General features: G+C 51.2%; 1 protein-coding gene across 2 annotated transcripts in view; it reads right to left on the bottom strand.

Moving 5' to 3' along the window:
- Positions 1–12,392: 12,392 nt before the first annotated feature.
- RAB6A (RAB6A, member RAS oncogene family) overlaps positions 12,393–20,931 on the bottom strand; it is an 80,391-nt gene continuing 71,852 nt past the window's right edge. The window contains exons 7-8 of one of the 2 annotated variants that reach the window (XM_090030795.1): positions 16,777–16,843; positions 12,393–14,447 (exon numbers count right to left, since the gene is read on the bottom strand). In XM_090030795.1, the coding sequence (XP_089886921.1) occupies positions 14,383–14,447; positions 16,777–16,843 (132 nt within the window). In that variant the 3' untranslated portion in view covers positions 12,393–14,382. The remainder of the gene's footprint in view (positions 14,448–16,776; positions 16,844–20,931) is intronic. The other variant, XM_090030794.1, reaches the window with a different exon arrangement.

Below are 20,931 nucleotides of genomic sequence, written 5' to 3' on the forward strand. Positions count from 1 at the left end.
GTCCAATTCCTTCCTCATCACTAGGGATCCTGATTTTCTCCCACTTAAAGAAAAAAATCCACAATTTTTGGTTGAAAAAAAAAGTAACCTCAAATCTACATTTTCATGATTAAAATGAAACATCACTATATTCACATCTACGCGCGTGCGCGCACATACACGCACACACGTGTTGATTTGGGGTTACTCTTTTTAAACCAAAAATTGGGGATTTTTTTAAAAATCAGAGAAAACCAGGATCCCTGCCATCACCCATTGCCACCCTGCCAGGTTGAGGGGTGCAGAATGGGCACAGATGATAGGGGCTCGTTCCCTCAGGAGCACTCCTGTGCTCCCAGCGATTCGATGCCCCATCACAGGAAAGTCCTGCTGTGAAGGTCTGACCTATAACTTTGCTGGGGTAAATAGTGGCCTTCCCCATTTGGGAACAAAGCAGCCAAGAGCTGATGCTAGAAGGCAGATTTGCTGCCACTGTGCAAATCACTGAACGGCCGACTCCAGACACGGGGAACTCACTGCAAGGCCCCCACAGCTGTTGATGACTTTGGGGGAAAAGAAAAGAATCAGTAGGTTTACAGGACAGCGGCTGGATGTTATTCCTGTTGATTTGCTTCATGCGTTTCTGGGCCTGCGGGGCACCATCCTGGGGCACACTCAAGTTTCCTCTGCGACTGCAACTAGTTTGTTTCTAAGAAAAGCCGAGATGGTCCTTTCATGATCTGACCCCCGCCCCCAGCCATGCCAGGGTGTGCGCTCTACCGAGCAGTTGCAATTCTCCACATCTTTGCAAACGTCACGTGGGCGCGTGTAGGATTTTGGACGGGGGGTGGAGACGGTGAGGGATATCATCCCATAACACAATCTTCTCCAGTTAAAAATTAACTATAAGTTTTACTGATACGCTCAGGGCCTCTGACTGCATTCTTCAGTTTAAGATTGAAACAATAACTAGAACTTCCAGGGAATGAGTTGAAAACAATTTGCAGGGCTGTGAAATAGGAGGTTCATGACCAGGAGCAGCTAAGGGACAGCAGAATGGCAGAACAAAGGCGAGCTAGACTGGTGAAACATCAAGACTGTTAAAAAGAAGAGACGGTCGTTAACACCTGTGCAATGAAGAGTGTAGAAGGAAACGGGTAGATTAGAACGAGCCATGAAGCCAAAGGACTCCCTTGGCACTGCCTGAATAGAAATGCTGCTGCCACTGCCAGGCAGTTTTAAGCTCTGTGGAGCAGGAATCAAAGGCTGCATGTGCATGTGTGTGCGCGTGCAATTGCACCAGTGCACCCCCCAATGCACCCATCTCCCATCTGTGCCTTCCACAGCCCCTAACAAAAACACCCAGGGAAGGGACTCTCCTCCACCCAAATTCTCATACATCATTTCTCAGATCCCCATTGTTTCCTGTCCCAAAGCCAGAATCTGATTTGCTCACTCATTTATATTCTCCCCTATCACTGCACATGTCTGCTCAGCAACATGCATGATCCATGCCTGTATGCAGACACAGACACAAGCACACGTTCTTGAGGCTGCTCTTTCCTGGCCACCTGCAATTATTCCTTCTTTGCTGCAGTGCAAGCCAGCTGGAATAAAAAGGACACGGCAAGCTGAGCTGTTGAGAGGGACCAGCCTGGCTGAGAAGCCATTTCTCTCCCCCTTCAAAACACTGCTTTCAAATCCATACCTTGATCCATTCTGATGCCGTGGGCTCACAGGCCCAGGGCATCTGGCTTGCATCCCAGTTCTCTGCATGGCACCGGACCATTTTTTCATTGCATGCATTACATTTCCCCTCTGCTCCATCCCAGGCCCCAGCTCAGAGCTGGCCATGGCAACAGGCATTTCCTTTCAACGCCGCAGGATCCTGAAAACCCCTCGGTGCAGAGCTGGGATCTTTCCAAGCCACTGGCCAAGGTAGCCTCAATGCTCCACTCACTTCACTGCAAGAGACTTACCCTCCCAGGCACCCAGCCACCCTGCTACCACGGCCAGAAAAGCCTCGTCTTCAGGACAGATCAATGGTCTCCAGTCCCCAAATAAAGTGGAAGCAGCATGGAGAAGCTGATGGTTCGAGCTAAGATGCAAGAATGGCAAACTACAGCTCTGTGGCTCTCACAGCTTCCACCACTGTCACGCCAAGGGCTCTAGGCCTCCCAAGATGCTATCCCATGGGGTGTGGAGTTGGGGGGCTGGGCACCGAGTATCGCGTACAGGCTTTACAAGGACACACGCCGGTTTAAACAGCTGACATCAGCCTCCTGCGAGATACAACTACACAGCATTGCTTTCTTTCCCTGGTCCCATGACTGCACCTTTGCTCTTTCCCAGCCCTCCCCTGCTGCCACTGAAGGGGCTGCTGCTCGCAAAGCAGCTGGGGCCTGGCCGACGAGGCCGGCGCCCTTCCCGGAGAACCGACTGTGGCGATTCTTCAGGGTCGTTTCCCTGGATCTCCCTGCAAGTGAAGAGCTGTGCAGAAACCTGCCGCCCCCCTCCCCTTCCTCTGGGGAACGTGCGCTCCAGGGAAGCAGCTTCTGCTGGTAGCTGCACCCGGGCAAGGCCGCACCTTGAAGGCGACAGCATTGTTCCAGGTGTACCATATTTTCCCACCTATCCCCTTCCCCCATAAAGTTAAGACATGCACCCTGTTTGGACTGACAGAATAAAGAAAGAAAAAATGTTTTTCCAGAGCTGAAGCCCACTACACGGAGCAGCTTGCTCACCTCTGAGGCCAGGGAGAGAAGTACAGCTCCCAGCAGCCATTACAGCTCTTTGGCTCAGCCATTTCAGTCTCTCCGTGCTTCAGTCCTGGCAAAGAAATCATCTTCCCTGCTTAGGACACGGATGCCCATTTTGAAGGGCTGGTTTTTGTTTCGAGGGAGAGGGAAGAAGAGGTGTGTGGTACACCAGTAAATATGGTACCCTGCTACGACCGAGAGCACCATTCAGCTCCGTTTCCCAGAGCGCAGACCAACTGTTGCGTGGTTTCCTTGTGCTTGGTCCACATCCATCAATTGCCTCGTTAACACCCCGTCCCTGCCACTTATTTGTACAGCTCTCAAATTCTTGAGATGCCCTGAAATTCTTGGGTCAAAAGGGTGGGGGGAAAAAACAGTGGCTGAAAAATAGGGCAGGTCAGGGCTGTAAGACAGCCAGGGGCAGGAACCCAAAACCTGGGCCTGGAAAAGCAGGAAGGTGCAGATTGCACAAGGGCTATAATGGGTCATTTCAGCCAGTAAGGGAGACCATTCAAATACAAGTGATGTCCTGAATCCTGGTGGGAGTCAGGGGAGTAAGGAGCCCAGGCGGGTTTGCACACCTGAGTTAGACCTATCAGCCCAGTGTGCATACTTCCCACCATGGTACTGTATTTACTTGCATATCACTTGCACATTTATTTTCCAAAAAGCAAACCTAAAATGCCCCACCTAGGGCTGCTGCCACTCACTCTCTGTCCTGTGCCACAGCGGTGCAGACACAGGCCTGGCTGGTGGGGAAAGATGACCTGTTACCAGCCCAGGAAGCAAAACTCTTCCTTACTTGCAGGATGGGCCTGGCCCAGGCCTTGGCAGGGCAGTACAGCCTCAAGAGTGGGGGACACAGCTACAGCAGGCCTTACAGCTCTCTGCCTCCTCCTCCCAGCTGCTAGCCCCTGCTCACATCTGCTGGCATTAGACACGGTGAAGTCTCCCCACCTGGGCGGTGGAGCAGGAGCTGGAGGATGATGGCAGTGGGTGATGGGAAAGGCACTGGACCCTGTGGTCAGATGGGCAAGGACTGGGGGGGTTTGCCTGCCTCTGCCAACAGGAGCGTGCTCCTCTTCCTTGCATCTCTCAAGCATGCTCAAACAAACGACTTCCTGACTTGGCAGTGGCAGGAAAATGGCAGTGCCCTTGTCCCCTTCCTTAACCTGTGGTTGTTCATGACCTCCGAGGGCACGGTTAACAAGGGGGTTGCTCGTACATCCCTGTTGGGAACAGGCCAGATGGACACGGCCGGGATGGCCTAGAGGGGGATGCTCCTGCCTTGAGCTTGGATTAGACACGGCCTCCCACGGTTCCTTCCAGTCCAACTTTGCTTATGGTCTTGATTTGCTTGGCACCACACCTTAGCTGGCATTTAAGCCTGAACAAGGCTGGCAGGTAATGTGAACAGAAGTCACTTCTGCCTGGGAGAGCTCACAGGCCAAGAGGACAGACAGTGCGACGTGGATGCCAGCTGTGCCACGTAAGCAGATGTTGCCATCCCTCTGTTGGGTGCACGAGCAGCTGCAAGAGGGGTGATCCTGGCCCCATTCCTCCATCACATCATGCACCATGCGTGGGCTTGGCGGAGAAGCGATCTGCTGTGGCCAGGTGAGAGCCCAGGCCCCAAGAGAAGCTGCACTGACTTGCAGTCAAAACCTTGTCCCACCAGGGTTTATTTGCAGTCCTGATTGTAGCATTATCTCCAGCTGTTGGAGCAGGGGGGTGCTGGGGGTGCCAGACACCTGCCTCGCACCAGACTGAACCCTTCATCTCTGTGCCCCTAAAAAGCTTGCAGATCTGGGCAGCAACAGATGGCAATCCATGCCAGGGTGGAGGACAGTGACCTGAACTGGGAACAGGAGCCCTGAGCCCACGAGTCCCCTCCCGTCCCGAGCCTGAACTAGACCACAGAGCTGCAACCTCTTCTGCCCTAACTCTTGGTCTCTTTGGTACCCAGATGCCAAAATCTGAAGCAGCAGCAGAGGTCAGGGACCACCGAGCCAAGCCAGAGTCCAAAAGGGCAGAGGGAGCAGGAGGCCAAGGCTGCAGCAAGGCTGGGGCAGTTCAGCAGGCAGGAAACAGAGATGAAACTGGGCCTCGGCAGGCTTGAAGTAGACGCAAGCAAGCAGTTCCCTTGCTCAAGGGCTGCATGGAGGAAGAGATGTGACCATGCGGGTGCAGGGGGTTTCGCGGGTGCAGACGGCCTGTCTCCTTCCAATAGGACATGGTGGAGGTAGAGCAGGAAAGGGTATGAGGAGCACGGGGCAGGAAACTGCTGGCTGCCCTCTGGTAGGAAGAGCGGGCTTCCCAGGTCATTGATCCCAGTCCCCTGCATTTGTAGGCCCTGTTCACAGATGTCCTGGCATTGCTACTTCAAGCCTGGTTGCCCACAAGCCTCAGCCCCCAAAACACCAAGGCAGTCCTCTAGCACAGCCAAGGGGGAAGGAGGGCCCCGGCACTGTGGCAACGGGGAAGCTGCTGTGCTCACAAAGCCCAGAAAGAGGATGGTAGCCCAGGCTGCAGAGAAAGGCAAAACCTCCCCATCCAGGCCAGCAGCCAAGGGGAAAACACCTCCTACCCCTGCCTTTAGCAGTCAGCGTTCACAGAAAACTTTGCCCCTAACACCCGACTCCTCTGATCAATTCCTCCCCACAGGAAGAAACCGATGAGGCTCTGAACGTGGGACTGAACAAGGCCAAGTCTCAGCAGGCCTGAAGGAGGCATGAGCAAGCCCTTGCCCTTGCCCCGCTCAACCCTTTTATGCCCCCATGGAGGAAGGATGAAATGCAGCTGGATCTGATAAAGCCGCGGCAGGCCCCAGGTGGTTAGTATCAGAGCATCTCAAACCAGCACCATGAGACTGCCCTGACATTTAAGGACTAGAGAGTTAGAATAGCCAGCAGCCGATTTACACTCCGGGCCTGATCAAAGGCTCCTGAACTGAAAAAACAAAGCAGCCACCCCAGCTGCACTTGGTGAAACGCTGCGATCAAAGCTCACGTTTCCATCCAGCCCAGCTCGTTAGCTCAGATCAATGCCGGAGAGGTCAGAACAGGCCTGTCCGCCATTTGCTCTATTTCTCTAAGCGCCAGGTCATTGCTTGAATACACTGCAGCTCCGGTAGCCCTGCACCACCTCCTGACTTCCTCGGCATTGGGCCTGGAGAAAGGAGGAGATTTAGGTGCTTTAATTAGCAGTGACTTTAATCAAGTGGTTGATACAAGGCAGCAGCTCCTTCTATTCCTGCCCATCTTCCTTGGTGCCTGATAAAGGACTGTTTTAAATGACTCTAGCCAAAGCCCAGGAAAGAGATGGTGAATCTGAGGAGTCTCCTTTGGCATTGCTTATGGCAGCTCGATGTATTATATGGGGAAAGAGGCTGAAAATCCAGAACTGACACCGTCACCGTATAAAAATGGCATTAGGCCCCACCGCTGACTTGTTTAGCATGGAGCAAACTGACTGCACTGCCCAAGGAAACCAGCACTGAGACTGTCGTGATGGTCCGATTATCCCTGGATTGTACTTCCTGACCACCTTCCAAGAATTTGATTGCTCCTTAGCTTTTAACCTTCATCACCGTAAACATGGCTGGTGGATGTAAAAATTAGCCAGGCTTTTTTTTTTTTTTTTTAAACCCAGCTGCATCCAATTTTCATTAGCTCCTGCTGCAGGGAACGCTCCATACGGGCTGACAGAGACTGGGGGGGGGGATAAGGAGAAAAATAGGCCTTCACATCTGATGCAAGGGGATGTTTCTTTCTATCTGAGAGCAACAAGCCAGGACCTGCACCTTAAAACGTCTGACTGCAGAGAGCGGGAGCTGAGTGATTAGTGTTAGGGAGAGCAGCAGCCCCAGCCCTGAAAAGGTTTCATTTCTAGACCTACCCGCAATCAGGCAGTGTCACACCGGTCTTGGCTACAGAGCCCGGCTGCACCTGGCCAAGCTGGCATCGGTGGAAATGACGAACAGCCAGCAGGCGGCACTGGGAAGTCAACAGAACCAAGCCTCCCCCGTCTCCGTCCTGGATGACAACACACGTTGCAGCACAGCAGCATGAGGCTCACCCATGAACCAGTCCGCCCTCAACGAGGGCGAGATGGGCCCATGACAGCAGGGAGGGAATCGAATGTCCTCAGATACCTGCGGCACATACAGGGGGTTTAGATACATCAGCCCCGTGCAGGTACTTCACACCATGGTACTTACCGTATTTGCTTGCATATCACCTGCATGTTTATTTTCCAAAAAACAACGCTAAAATTTCTCAAAACTCCCCCAAATCGGGGTGCATCTTCAGGAAGGAAGCAGATGTCCGTAGCGTCCGAGTGCAAGCATGGGGATGCGGGAATGGCTGCCGGGCAGGATGCTACTCTTCCCCACCAGCATGCAGCAGGGGTAGAGTCTACTCTTCAGCTTCAGAGCACATTTTAACCCTCTCAACCAACTACTGAATTGGCAATAGTTGCTGGCTACTCCGCAATTTGGCAGCAGCTGTGTAAGAGCTAAAACTCGAGCTTTTGGCTGAATGGCCAGGCGATGGGAGGACAAGATGTTCATTCTCCATGGGCCTTCAAGTGATTGGGTCTGCTGAGCCCACCCAGCAGGGGTGCTGGAGAGGTAGGGGCAGGCTGAACTTACTGCCAGCTATATTATCTGTATCAGAACAGAGCAGCCTTTCACTATACTGCTTCATGCCTGGGGCTCGGATTAGTGACATCACGGAGAGGATCCCAGCCTACATCCGACCTGCAGACCAGTCCCACGTGGTTGTCATCCACATGGGAACGAATGACACGGCCAGGGGCAACCCTGACCACATTATGCAGGAATTCAAGGCTCTGGGGGACAAGCTTAAGGAGAGGAGGGCGCAGGTGGTATTCGCTCTTCTTCCGGTGAACAGGCGGGGACAGCGAGACGAGGCCTGCATTGGCAAGGTCAACTGGCACTTGCGCATTTGGTGCCACCAGGCAGGCCTTGGGTTTCTAGATAATGACCCACGCTTTCCGGCGGAGGTCAGGCCACAGCTGGAGTACTGCGTCCAGTTGTGGGCGCCACACTTCAGGAGGGATGTGGACAACATGGAGAGGGTCCAGGAGGCCACTCGCATGATCCGGGGACTACAGGGCAAACCCTACAGTGAGAGATTACGGGACATCAACCTGTTCAGCCTTCACAAGCTAAGGCTGAGGGGGGACCTGGTGACCGTCTATAAACTCACGAGGGGGGACCAGAAGGGTTTGGGAGAGACCTTGTTTCCCGGAGCGCCCCCCCCGGCATAACAAGGAATAATGGCCACAAGTTGTTGGAGAGGAGGTTGAGATTAGACATCCACAAGAACTATTTCACGGTCAGGGCGGCTGGATCTGGAGCCAACTTCCAAGGGAAGTGGTGCTGGCTCCTGCCCTGGGGGGGCTTTAAGAGGAGGCTGGATGCCTACTGGGCTGGAGTCACTGAACCCAGTTTTTTCTCCTGCCCAGGCGGGGGGATCAGACTTGAAGAGCTACAGGGTCCCTCCGACCCGAATTCTGTGAATCTATGATACCTCTAAGCGGACATTTTGGAGACCGCTGTGCCACCGGCAGTCCCAAGCTGCTATCAAATCAGCACAGACTTGAGCCTCACCCTGACAGCTGAGACTTGGGACTCCCCAGTTCTCTCCGTGTTAAAACCTGGCATCAATTCAAGCCTTTGCACTGCTAAGGTTATGTGTACCACAGACCAAGCCAAGAGTTGGATCCAACAGCTATTTAGGCATCACTTCAGCAGTGAGCAAAGACTGCTATGCAAACAGCTCTGCTCCCAAAAGCTTTTAAAAACAATGCATTGGTTTCCCTGGCAACAGCATCAGCATTATAGAAAACAGCTTCCCTATATATTTTTATCTATCTGACACATGAAGTTCAGGTGAGGACTAGGGCTTTCTATATGACAATCTGGATGAATATAGATTAGCCCCTTCTATATATATTCGTCCAGATTATCATGTATACATCCAAGTGACGACTAATCTGGACTTGCATATATAGGAGGGACTAATATATATTGGTCCAGATGATCATATATAAATCCAGATGAAGACTAGGGCTTTCCTGCGCCAGGCCCTGCACACACCTCTAGACCCTAACTGATTCTGCTTCCAGTCAGTCAAGGAAAGCTTTACAAACTCACTTTTAAGTGCATCTTCCAATTACAATAGATGCCTCCATCCTTGTGCCACCTCCTACCTTTCCTCAGTATCTTTTCAGTAGGAGTCCATGCCCAGGGTCTTGCCTGTTAACCCAGGGAAGAAATCATAGCACAAGGGCAGCCACAAAACAATCAGAGTCCATCAGAAGCCATGCAAAGAATCAGGGATGTGGTTGCCTGTGGCTGGGCCTGATGGCTCAGGATGTCTCTATAGTCCAATGGCAAACATCTGGCAAAGGTGCTCCCCCACTGATACTGGCTGGTGGTGAGAGCAATTTCCACGTGACCACACACTGTGTCCCAACCCATGAGCAGAAGCTAGGGTGCCCAAGCAGGAGTTAGCCAAGAGGGCTGCAAAGCCCCAAGTCAAGGGGCTGGCACCTGGGCTCTCCCTCCTGCTGCCACCTGGACATCCCAACTTCCCCAGCTGAAATCCTTGTGGGCAGCGAATGAGGAGCTGATCTGCACAAGTCATCTTCAGTACGACTGGAGACGCAACCAGCCCACAGGGACCAGCGCGCACCTTCGTTACCTTGCCTTTTCATATGCTGCTGGTTACATGTGGTGGCCACAGCAAGATAGGGGCTGGAAACAGGGCCTACGCCTGCCTCAGGGAACAGAGAGACATTTCCTGTTAAATCAATACCGCCAACGCATCCGTGTGGGGCAACATGCGACTAGTTCAAAATGGGAGATGCTGCCATGCAATCAGCCTTAAGAATATGCCACAAGTCCCATTTTTAAGGGCTGGCTCCCTCCACCTGTGATATCTGAGCCCCACTAAGATGCCAACTCAGACTCTCACCCTTTCCCCATGAACAGGAAAGCTTACAGACCTGCTGCGTGAGCTGCCACTAGTTCTATGGCGTTTTCCCGTGAGCAGATGTCGAACCCCACACAAATCTCCTGAACCTGATGCCCGGCTCCTCTGGGCACAGTTCTCACATGGGAACTTGTCCCCACATTGCCTGGCTAAGATGGGGCGGGCCAGCTGGGTCTTAGCGCGCGGCCACTGCTCTTCTCTTCAGTTTCATAGTTGGTGGTGTCAGAAGGGACCTGAGCAGATCATCAAGTCCAACCCCCAGCACGGTGTTCATCCAGCCTCCTTTTGAAGACCCCCAGGGTAGGAGCCTGCACCACTTCTCTTGGAAGCTGGGTCCAGACCCTAGCCGCCCTGACCGTGAAGTCGCGCCTCCTGATGTCTAGTCTGAAACTGCTCTGTCAACTTGTGGCTGTTGTTCCTTGTTACTCCCAGTAGTGCTTGGGGGAACAGGGACTCCCATTGCCAGCTGGTCCCCCTTGGCCAGTTTATAGATGGCCACTAGATCCCCCCTTGGCCTTCTCTTGTGGAGGCTGAACAGGTTCAGGTCCCGTCGCCTCTCCTCATAGCATCTGCCCTGCTGCCCCTGACCATGCAAGTGGCCTCCTCTGGACCCTCTCCATGCTATCCACATCCCTCCTGAAGCGTGGTGCCCAGAACTGGACGCAGTACTCCAGCTGCAACCTGACCAGTGCTGCATAGAGGGGGAGGATCACCTCCCTGGCCCTGCTCGAGATGCATCTGTGGATACACAACAAGGTGCAGTTGGTCTTCCTGACTGCATCCCCGCACTGCCGGCCCACGTTCATCTTGGCATCAGTGATGACTCCAAGATCCTTTTCTGCCTCTGCCCTGACGAGAAGGAAGTTCCCCAGCCTGTAGGCATGGTGCCGGTTGTTCCTCCCCAGGTGCAGCACCTTGCACTTGTCGGTGTTGAATCCCATCCCGTTCTCGTCCGGCCACCCCTGTAACCTGTCTAGGTCCGACTGCAGCCTATTCCTCCCTTCTAGCGTGCCCACCTCCCCCTACATCTTAGTGTCATCAGCAAATTTGAACAGGTGCTTTTTACCCCCTCGTCCAAGTCGCTGATGAAGATGTTGAACAGTGCGGGCCCGAGGACCGAGCCCTGGGGGACCCCACTGCCCACGTCCCTCCGGGCCGAACACGACCCGTCCCCCACCGCTCTCTGGGTGCGGCCCATTTGAGTGTGTCGACACCACAGTCCACCAGTTTTTTAATGAGAATGGGGTGAGAGACAGTGTCGAAGGCCTTCCTAAAGTCCAGAAAGATTACATCAACCGCAACACCTGCATCCAAGGATTTGGTGACCTGGTCGTAGAAGGCCACCAGGTTGGTCTGACAGGACCTGCCGCTAATGAACCCGTGCTGGTTACCCCTAAGCATACACTCCCCTGCTTGCCCCTCGCAGATGTGCACCTGGATAATTTTCTCAAAAAGCTTGCCCAGGAGCAAGGTAAGACTAACAGGCCTATAATTTCCTGGGTCCTCCTTCCTCCCCTTTTTGAAGATGGGAACCACAATCGCCTCTTCCAGTCCTCTGGCCCCACACCAGAGCCTCACGAGTGCTTGTACGGCTGTGCCAGGGGTCCCGCAATGACCGCAGCCAATTCCCTCAGCACTCGGGGTTGGAGATCGTCCAGACCCGCTGATTTGAACATGTCCAGTCCCTCCAGAAGTTCCCTGACTAGATCCTCACTGACCTTAGGCCTGGCTGCACCTCCCCTGGGACCATCATGGATCCTGGTGCGGGGGGATGACCTGGTCTCCCCCCCCCTTACAATTTATTCAGCTTTGTATCAGGATGGACACTTGTATCACGTGTTGTAAACCAATCAAGCCCAAGTGGTGAGAAAAAGAAACAGAGCAGAAAGAGTTTTAAAACTGTAGTTAAAAAACAGGTCTTACCATTGTTCGACGGGCAGCGTGAGGGGCGCAAACAAAGTTAGAGAGTGGGAATGAGGAATTATTACTGAGACCAAGCGTCCTGCTTCAGCGTGCGTCACTGCAAAAGTGGGGACCATTAGACCAGGACCCAGTTGCAGAACCCAACTGTATGAAGCATGCGGCTGGCTCGTCCTGCCTATGTGGAGCCACACATTCAACGCATCATGGAGAGACGCCATCGTCATGACTTGTCCTGCTATCCGCAATGTAAGATCCTGTTCTAAATTTTCTAGAAAAGACAAGAGCCCTACTGGGCTGTTCTCCAAAAACAGTTATTCAGGGGAGCAGCTGAGACCCCATCACACATAACAGGCCTACTCAGAGTATGGTCGACTTGTCTGAGCAACCACTAGACAAGCCAGGACACTACAAAGTCAAAACTTCTCCAGCCTGGAACTACAGGGAAATGAGATTTGGCCAAAGCGTCTTGTTTTAGTGTTTAATTACATTTTATTGGGAGCCAAAAAAAAATAATTTGTTGGTTTTAAAAAAAGAATCCTAACGATGAACAAAATGAGCTGCTTTAAGAGTTCAAGCCAAAGACGACGGAACAAGAAGAGTTATTGAGCCAAATCATTTTTGCACAGTCCAGAATAGCACAATGGGGGGGGGGGGAACAGCCCGGCTGCCCTCCCCACAACATCCATTTCTTTTAAAGAAAGAACGATCCTTCGTCACATATCATTGATGTTTATTTCAAGACATGCCACGTCAAAAAAAAATTGCCTTTAATATTGCATTATAAAAGCACTTTACATCTCAGCCTGCCTTTAACGGTAAGTTATTGGTATGCAGAGTTATTGGAAACCCAGCTCAGGCTGTGGTTTGATATTCAGCTCCTGAATGGAGATGTCATCTACCCATTTCCAGGCGAGAGGACACCTGCCTGCTTCTCCCCCTCCCCTTCACAGGTGATCTTAGGCAGGGGGTGATGGGTAAGTGAGGGAGAGTCTGAATGTGTTGTAATTAGGCTTTGTTCATTAAGTAATGCTCACAGCGGAGACTTGAGCAATCTTTCCTGCACTGTAACTCAGCAACACTCACCCTGCAAACAATGTATTTACAAGTGTGTTTATTAACTTACACAGCAATTTCACAATGACTAGTCAAGATTAAAAGGGTGCAAACTCCTAGTGTGTTTGTTCCTCAGTGTTTCTCAGGTAGCTACAACTTGCAACGTTGGCAAAGCTCTAAACAGACTCCTCGGTCAAAAACAAAAAACACTGAAAATAGCAATAAAAAAAAAAAGCATAGAAATAAATATCACCTAAGAAGAACGGTTAATTGGAGCTTAGTTAAATATAAAACTAAATTACTAGTTTTTAACCAAACTATACAGAGCTAGTGGAGGAAAAAAAAAAACATAACCCACTAAACCAATCTGGAAGACCCAACATAAAAAAAAATGCTAAACAATAAAAAGGCATAAAATCTGCATCGTTGCGTGTTTGTTTCCATCCTATGCAATGCCCTTCCTTCTCCCCAGCGTCTCTCATGCCTGTTCCTACGAATAAACCATTCCCCCACCACGCCATTACCTCAGACCATGACGAGGAAAAGCAGATGCCACTCCTTCATCCATCTCCTCGCCTCCCCATCCATACACTGTACATTATTGTATATCTATTAGTTAAACCAAAGGCTAGTCCATATTTCAGCTCAATGTAGAGATCCTGATCTACCCCAGCAAATAGTAGTGCCAGTGCCACACTGACTTCAAATCTCCCCTATCTTTAAAAACACCATTTTCTCCCCACGACTGAAACGCCGTGTTCCAGTCTCTCAAGTAATAATTTACTTTATTGGAGTCCTACATAAAAGGGAGGGGACGGGACAACTAGCTTTTAAAACTCATCATGCAGCCAAAACATCTGATTCCTCATGTCCTGCGTGTGTTTCGGTAATGCGGGTGGGCTCCCCTCCCCTCAAATGCCACGTATCCCCTGGGAAGTGGGAAATGCGGTCGTGACTCAATTAGAGAGCCAGTCGTCTTTCAAGCTGCAACGCCCTGCTAATGCCTGGGCAGGCGGGTTGAAAACAGGTCAGGGCATCTCCCTTCTAGAGAGTGAGAATTTGTTTCTTTTGGGGGGTTTTCTCTCTCCTTTTTTTTTTTTGGACAGCCTCTGTCCCTCCATCCATCATCTCTGCCTGTGCTCTAGCCATTTCCAGCTTTGTTAGAGAAGTCAAACAGGTGGGCTATGCAAAGTGTTATAATTTTGCATGTCTTTCTCAACCACGTCCAATCCAAAAAAGAAACTTACTCCATGTTCCATCATCTCAAAGTGCAAGATCATAATGTTAAAAAAAAATAAGGAACAAAGATTAAGAAATTGTACCTATCTTTTTTGGGGGGGTTTTGTTTGCTTTTTTGTTTGTTTTTTTACAGTTATAACTGGAATATACTGGAATAGTTTGGCTTTTATTTTTTGTTTTTTCTTATAAATAATGAAGACACTGACATTTTCTTGTATGGGTGTGCGTGTGTGCGCGCTTGGGAAGCAAAGAGATCATCTCCACGAGACAGCCAGCCATGATGAACTGCGATACGGTATTACCGAAAGGGGGGAGGTTCAAGCCAATATTCACACTGCAGTCAATGGAGAGTCAAGGGGAGGGGGAAGCAGTGATGTTCTGGAGAAGATGGGACAAGCCGCACAGTATTAGCAGGAGCAGCCTCCTTCGCTGACGGGCTGCTCTTGAGGCTTTTCCAGTTTTATGTCGATCACTGGAGAGGAGTTAAGGCAAAGGGTGAGAAGTCCAAGAGTTACCGCGGCGGGGTCACAAGCCAGCCCCTCTCCTAACAGGCTTTTCTGCTCTATTTCTAGGCGGGGTGTTCAGAGTGCCTCGGGCAGCTGCGACTGGCTGCAGGAATCAGCCTGCTCTGCCCACGTGGACCTTTGAGCTGTGTGAGGATGTGCTCCTAGCACCCGGGGCTGCCCTGGCAAACTCTTAAGCAGGTGTCATGGCTTTAGCATCTCTGAACCCCCTTCCTGCCTGAGAGATCAGAAGAGCGGGAGATCAAGGGTCTTTTTGCACAGCGCCACTCGAGTGAGGGACTGACAGCAGCCCAGGAGACAGACACCTCAAACAGGCAGGGTAGGAATAAACACTACAGCCTTTGCTTTCCACGATGGCTAGTGACTGGCCGGCTAAATGAGCAGCAAGGCCTGGCGATGGCTAGGAGCCGGGCAAATGAGACAAGGACAGCCAGCATCGTTATTTTCTCCGCTTATCATCACCCATTACCCGACTAGGGAGCAGCTCCTGTGGTTCCCCTTCTCCATGCCTGGCTCTGGGCCAGGAAGATCCACTCAGTCCCACAAGGCAGATCCCTCTGGCCAGAGTATCCACGGCCCTGCTCTCAGCGCGGACAGCAAAGCACCATCCATTGCTAACTGTCTACTCAATCCTCTTGTGTCCCACCCCCCCACCAGGGGCTTATTCCTGTCTCTTCTCCCAGTACACCCCTCCAAATGCTCCTGCAGCCCTTTCACCCCTTGCACTACGTTCCCATCCAATGTGCTTGGATAAGCTGCATTCACAGTCTTTGGGCTAAGTAACCAGTAACCCCTCCTGCAACCAGACTGCTCTCCCCACTCCATCTCCCTATGCCTTGCAACGACAGCTGATATCCGATTGTGGCACAAGGCTGTTCCCATCTTCCACTCAAAAACAGTTCTCTTTGTTGCCCGATAACAAGAAGCAACTGATAAGCTGTTCTCTTTGTTGCCCTGCTGATCCCCAAAGCACGATGCGCTGCGGTCACACTGTGTGTGGGGCTCCAGCTCTGAATGCCGACCGCTGAGCAGGACGGCAGCTGTCAGCTCAGTGCGAGCCTCAAATACTTCTCTTATCAGCGAGCCCATAGCAGCAAATCGCTAGTGTAAGCCAGCATTGCTTATCTATTCCTGGGACTGCAGCTTCCCCCTTGCAAGGGACGGAGGCAAACAAATAGGAATGGGAGGTTAGTGGGAAGCAAAGAACTGAAGAGGAGTTGTTACAGATGCTGTGTAGTTTTAGAGTCTCTAAATCCCTGACTGTATTAAGAGAGAGCTGCTTAATGAAGATACTTAAATCCACAGCTCTGCCACCAGCATGCAGATGAGCTGTGGACATGAAACTGCACAGCTTTGAGGTTCCTGAACTGACAGCGTGCTGCTAACAGGAGCCCATGGAAAACTGTCCCTCCATCACTGATGCTGACCTGTTTTTACAAGAGAATGCAATGAGCTGGGAGCCGCCTTGCTATCTGCACTCTGCACAATGCTCCTGTTGGAAGCCGTCTCGCTGCTCTCTCCCTTTAGAGAGGGATCATTCGACTCCCTGGTGGAGGCAGTGTCAGCAGGAAGGCCCACGGGAGGACTGTGATTCTAGCACTGGCCTTCCTGTTAATAAAATCAGCCCAGATCAAGCAGTCGGTGGCCTGCAGTGGGAGCAAAGCTCTTGATTCCCTAACACACCACAGTGTGTTGTAGTAGCTGCAACCCACAGACGAGCACCTTTTTGTCTACAACCAGTGTGATGTAGGCTCGTCCTTGCTGGGCCCCCACATCCCAGCTGTTCACGCACTCACTAGTTCTCCCTCACCTGTCCAGCTGACCACACCAACCTCTTCATCTCCCCACTGCTCTCCCCCGTCCTACAGTGGGATACTTGCTTTCACTTCTAGATACCTCAACAGCATGACCGTTCCTACCTCTCTACTCATCGTACAGCAGACCTCAGTCCCTCCACTCCACCACAAACCCCAGGCTCAGCACCCTCCAGCTGTTCTATAGCTGGCCAGGTAATTTCTTCCCCAGCACTGCTTAAAAGCATGGCCCATGCTTACTGAACTCAAGTATGTGGGCTCCTATCCCTCTCATGGCTTACTTCTGTAGAAAGCCCACAGGAAACCAGCCAACTAACAATAGCTAGGCTGAGGGTCTACAGGGCAGACGTTATTCCTCTCCCCCACACCAGCCTCCGCTGCTCAGGGGCTGCATCCTGCCCATGCTCAGTGCCCAGTCATGAGTTTCCATAACACAATGACAGCAGGAACACAAAAAGGATACTGTCTTCTCTGCTTTTGTCCTGTGTGCTTTCCATTCCAGGCAAGGCAGCTGCCACACGTCGGAAAAGCTGCAAAACAGAGAGAGGGAGAAGTGAGAAACGTCACCGCATGTGAAGAACAAGTTCCAGCTTCCGCAGGACAAACAGAACCAGCTCAGGTGCTTTCTGTACCAGCTACACGAGCACTGGTTCCAGCAACACATCCCGACTCCGCCCAAGCGTGGCTTTTAGTGCCAGGACTCTAGGAAGGGCAGATTATTGGTAACACGTGGGTAGACATGTTCAAATGCCCTACCTGTACCGTGACAGCTAAACAAGCCATTTAAAGACTAGAAAGCGCAGGGGTGGAAGGGGTCCTCAAAGGTCACCTGATTCAACCCTATGCACAGACATAGAAGTTATTAGGCATAACCCACCCCAGATGGGTGCCCGTCCTATCCAGCTGTTTCTAGGAATGTGAAGCACTCCAGTGAGGCTCTATCACTTCCCTGGGCAGCCTGTTCCATGTCCTCTCTGATAGACAGGAAACTTTTCCTCAGATTTGATCTGAATGTGCTTTACCTACAGTTTGAAAGCACTACCACATGTCCAGGCCTTGGTGACAATGGAGAACAATGTTCTCCCTCTTCTTTATAGCAGCCCAGCAATATTTGAAAGTTTTTATCATGCCCCCCCACCCTGTACACAAGAACTTCTGTCTGGGAGCCAGTCCCCCAATCTTTGCTTGGCCACAGCCTTGCTGAATGACCTTAGGCAAGTCATTTCACCTCTGACACTGGAACAGAAGAGACTTCCTGGGCCACTGAGTCCAATCTCCTGTATCTGCAGGTGATCATGAACCAAGGGAATCCCCAGAATCTGTACTTCAAACCCTCACACACAACTACAAGGACCATCTGCAACACCACCATTACCCTATAGACATGCCATGGCAAAAGCAGGTGAGACAGGGGCATAGCCAATGCCCCACTACTACAAAGAACAGGGAAGTAGCTGGTTAACATACGAGTAGAGGACCCCAAGAGAAAACCCAGGAGGTGTTATGTTCCATGCTTCACAAGTCAAATGCCCAACAGTCCTTGCCAATGTGACCTAGGGGTAAAATTCCTTCCTGACCCAAATCTGGCATTGTTCTGACCCTCAACAGAATAGCAAAACCCTCCTTTCTCCAGGAACCTCTGTTTTGTTTTTTTTAAGTACTAGCAGAAGCATAGATTTCATAGACATTAGGGCTGGAAGGGACCTCGGGAGATCGAGTCCAGCCCCCTGCCCAAAGGGCAGGAAGTCAGCTGGGGTCATAGGATCCCAGCAAGATAAGCATCCAATTTACTCTTGAAGTTGTTCAACGTAGGTGCTTGAACCACCTCCGCTGGCAGACTGTTCCAGACCTCGGGGGCTTGGACAGTAAAGAAATTCTTCCTTATGTCCAGCCTGAAACGGTCTTGCAGGAGTTTGTGACCATTCGACCTTGTCATCCCTTGGGGCGCTCTGGTGAACAAACGTTCCCCCAGATCCTGGTGTTCACCCCGATAGACTTATAGGTGGCCATCAAATCACCCCTAAGCCTACGCTTTTCCAGGCTAAAGAGTCCCATGTCTCAGCCTGTCATCGTAAGATCTGTTTTCCTGACCTCTGATCATGCATCAGTGCACTGACACTCCCAGAGCTGTAAACACCAGCACTCAGACCCTCCCAGCTCCCAAGAATTAAGTATTGGTTGCAGATTCAAAAGTGAAATCCATGCACTACATAAATGCAAAGATCTGGAAGGATATATGACCCAGCCTTTGCTCTTTCTACTTTATGGATATTTCTCTCCCTTCATTTGGACTTGTCCAGACTCTTGCAATAGGTATATTCATCTGCACACTATTGGAAAGGGAGGTAATATTTGAACTTAAGTTCCTTCCTCCTCATAGAGCTCCGGCATGTCGATGATGCTGCTTGCTCGAAACCAGACCTTCAGGCAACTGCTGATGTCTTTACTGAGGCATACAAGAAAATCGGATTGACGCTTAATATTCAGGAGACTGAGGTCCTCCATCAACAAGCTCTTAATGAGCAGTTCTCAGCTCTGGTAATTTAGATTTACGGTGAGACTCTGGAGAACACTGAGATTTTCCTGTACCGTGGAAGCCATCTGACGTCCAAGAAAAAGCCAACCTATTAAATGGGTACTTTGCGTTGGTCTTTCATCAGTCTGATGGGACGCCCATGCCTGCTATGGGACAGGGAGGTCTGGGTGAGGGTGATACCCTGCCCTCCATCAATGCTGACTTCATGAAGGAACACCTTGAGAGGCTGGATATTTTCAAGTCAGCCGGCCCTGACAATCTACACCGCAGGGTACCCAAGGAGCTGGCGAGCGTCATAGCCCAGCCCCTGGCTCCAGTCTTCGAGAGCTCCTGGCGCCCTGGTGTAGTGCCTGAAGACTGGAAGAAGGCCAATGCAGTGCCAATCTTCAAGAAAGGGAGGAAAGTGGATCCGGCTAACTATAGCTCCATCAGCCTGACTTCTAAACCAGGGAAGATCTTAGAAAAGTTTATTAAAAAGAGGCTATCCTTAATGGACTGGCCGATGCCAACATCCTGAGGGATAGCCAGCACGGGTTTGTTGCAGGTAGGTCTTGCTTGACCAATCTCATTTCCTTCTACGACCAGGACAAGGGAGAAGAGATTGATGTCATATCTTTACTTCTAAAAAGCCTTTAATCTGGTATCCCGTGATCACTTCTTAGCGAAACTGGCCAATTGTGGCCTTGGGTCCATCACGATCTGCTGGCTGGAAAACTGGCTCCGTGGTCGGACCCAGAGGGTTGTAACTGATGGCAGTCACTCATCGTGGTGCCCTGTGACCAGTGGGGTCCCCCAAGGCTCCGTCTTTGGACCCATACTGTTCAACATCTTCATTAATGATGTGGACATTGGAGTCAGGAGTGGACTGGCCAAGTTCACCGATAACACTAAACCATGGGGCAAAGCATCCACACCTGAAGACAGGCGGGCGATCCAGGATGACCTGGACATGCTCAGCAAATGGGTGGACGAGAACCTGATGGTGTTTAACCCTGAAAAATGCAAGACTCTCCACCTTGGGAGGAAAAACCCACAGCATCCTTAGAGGCTCGGCAGTGCTACGCTGGCTAGTACTATGGAAGAAAGACTTGGGGGGGAACATCAATTACCACAAGATGAACATGAGCCTGCAATGCATGCTGCGGCTAGTAAAGCATGAAAAACACCGGCTTGCATCCATAGATGCTTCTCAAGGAAATCCTGAGATGTCATTCTCCCCTTGTACTCGGCCTTAGTGAGGCCGCAGCTGGAGTACTGCATCCAGTTTTGGGCTCCACAATTCAAAAAGGATGTGGAGAAGCTTGAGAGAGTCCAGAGGAGAGCCACACGCATGATCAGAGGTCAGGAAAACAGATCTTATGACGACAGGCTGAGAGACATGGGGCTCTTTAGCCTGGAAAAGCGCAGGCTCAGGGGTGATCTGATGGCCACCTATAAGTTTATTGGGGTGACCACCAGGATCTGGGGGAACATTTGTTCACCAGAGCGCCCCAAGGGATGACGAGGTCGAACGGTCACAAACTCCTGCAAGCCCGTTTCAGGCTGGACATAAGGAAGAATTTCTTTACTGTCCAAGCCCCCAAGGTCTGGAACAGTCTGCCAGCGGAGGTGGTTCAAGCACCTACACTGAACACCTTCAAGAGTAAATTGGATGCTTATCTTTGCTGGGATCCTATGATCCTGCTTGCTTGCCCTCTCCCTTGAATCTCAGGCTGAACTGTCCCTGTTAGCAGTAACTGGATCACGACAGCAAGGCTGGAGGTTTCCCTACATGCTGCTTTCTGCAGCTGAGAAGCCACAGGAGCTATTAGCTAAAGATATGCAAAGACTTGCTACATAAACTGACAAGAAATGTCTGAGCAGCCTAGGTTGTGACACTGGCTGTGTGAGGCACTGTCCCTTTGAAGGCAAATCAGAGAGAAGAGTGGCATACTGGATAACACCGAGCTTGCAGCCATGCACTCCAGTGACCCAGTTTCCACAGGGAGCTAAAGGACATAGAGAGCTGCTTTCAGATGCTCGGGCTATCTGGTTTGCATTGTGAATTTAGGCCCAGATGTACAACGTATTCAGGCACCTAAA

This window comes from Crocodylus siamensis, chromosome 1 (genome assembly GCF_052110815.1).
Source record: "Crocodylus siamensis isolate JL-2025a chromosome 1, ASM5211081v1, whole genome shotgun sequence".
Taxonomy (NCBI): domain Eukaryota; kingdom Metazoa; phylum Chordata; order Crocodylia; family Crocodylidae; genus Crocodylus; species Crocodylus siamensis.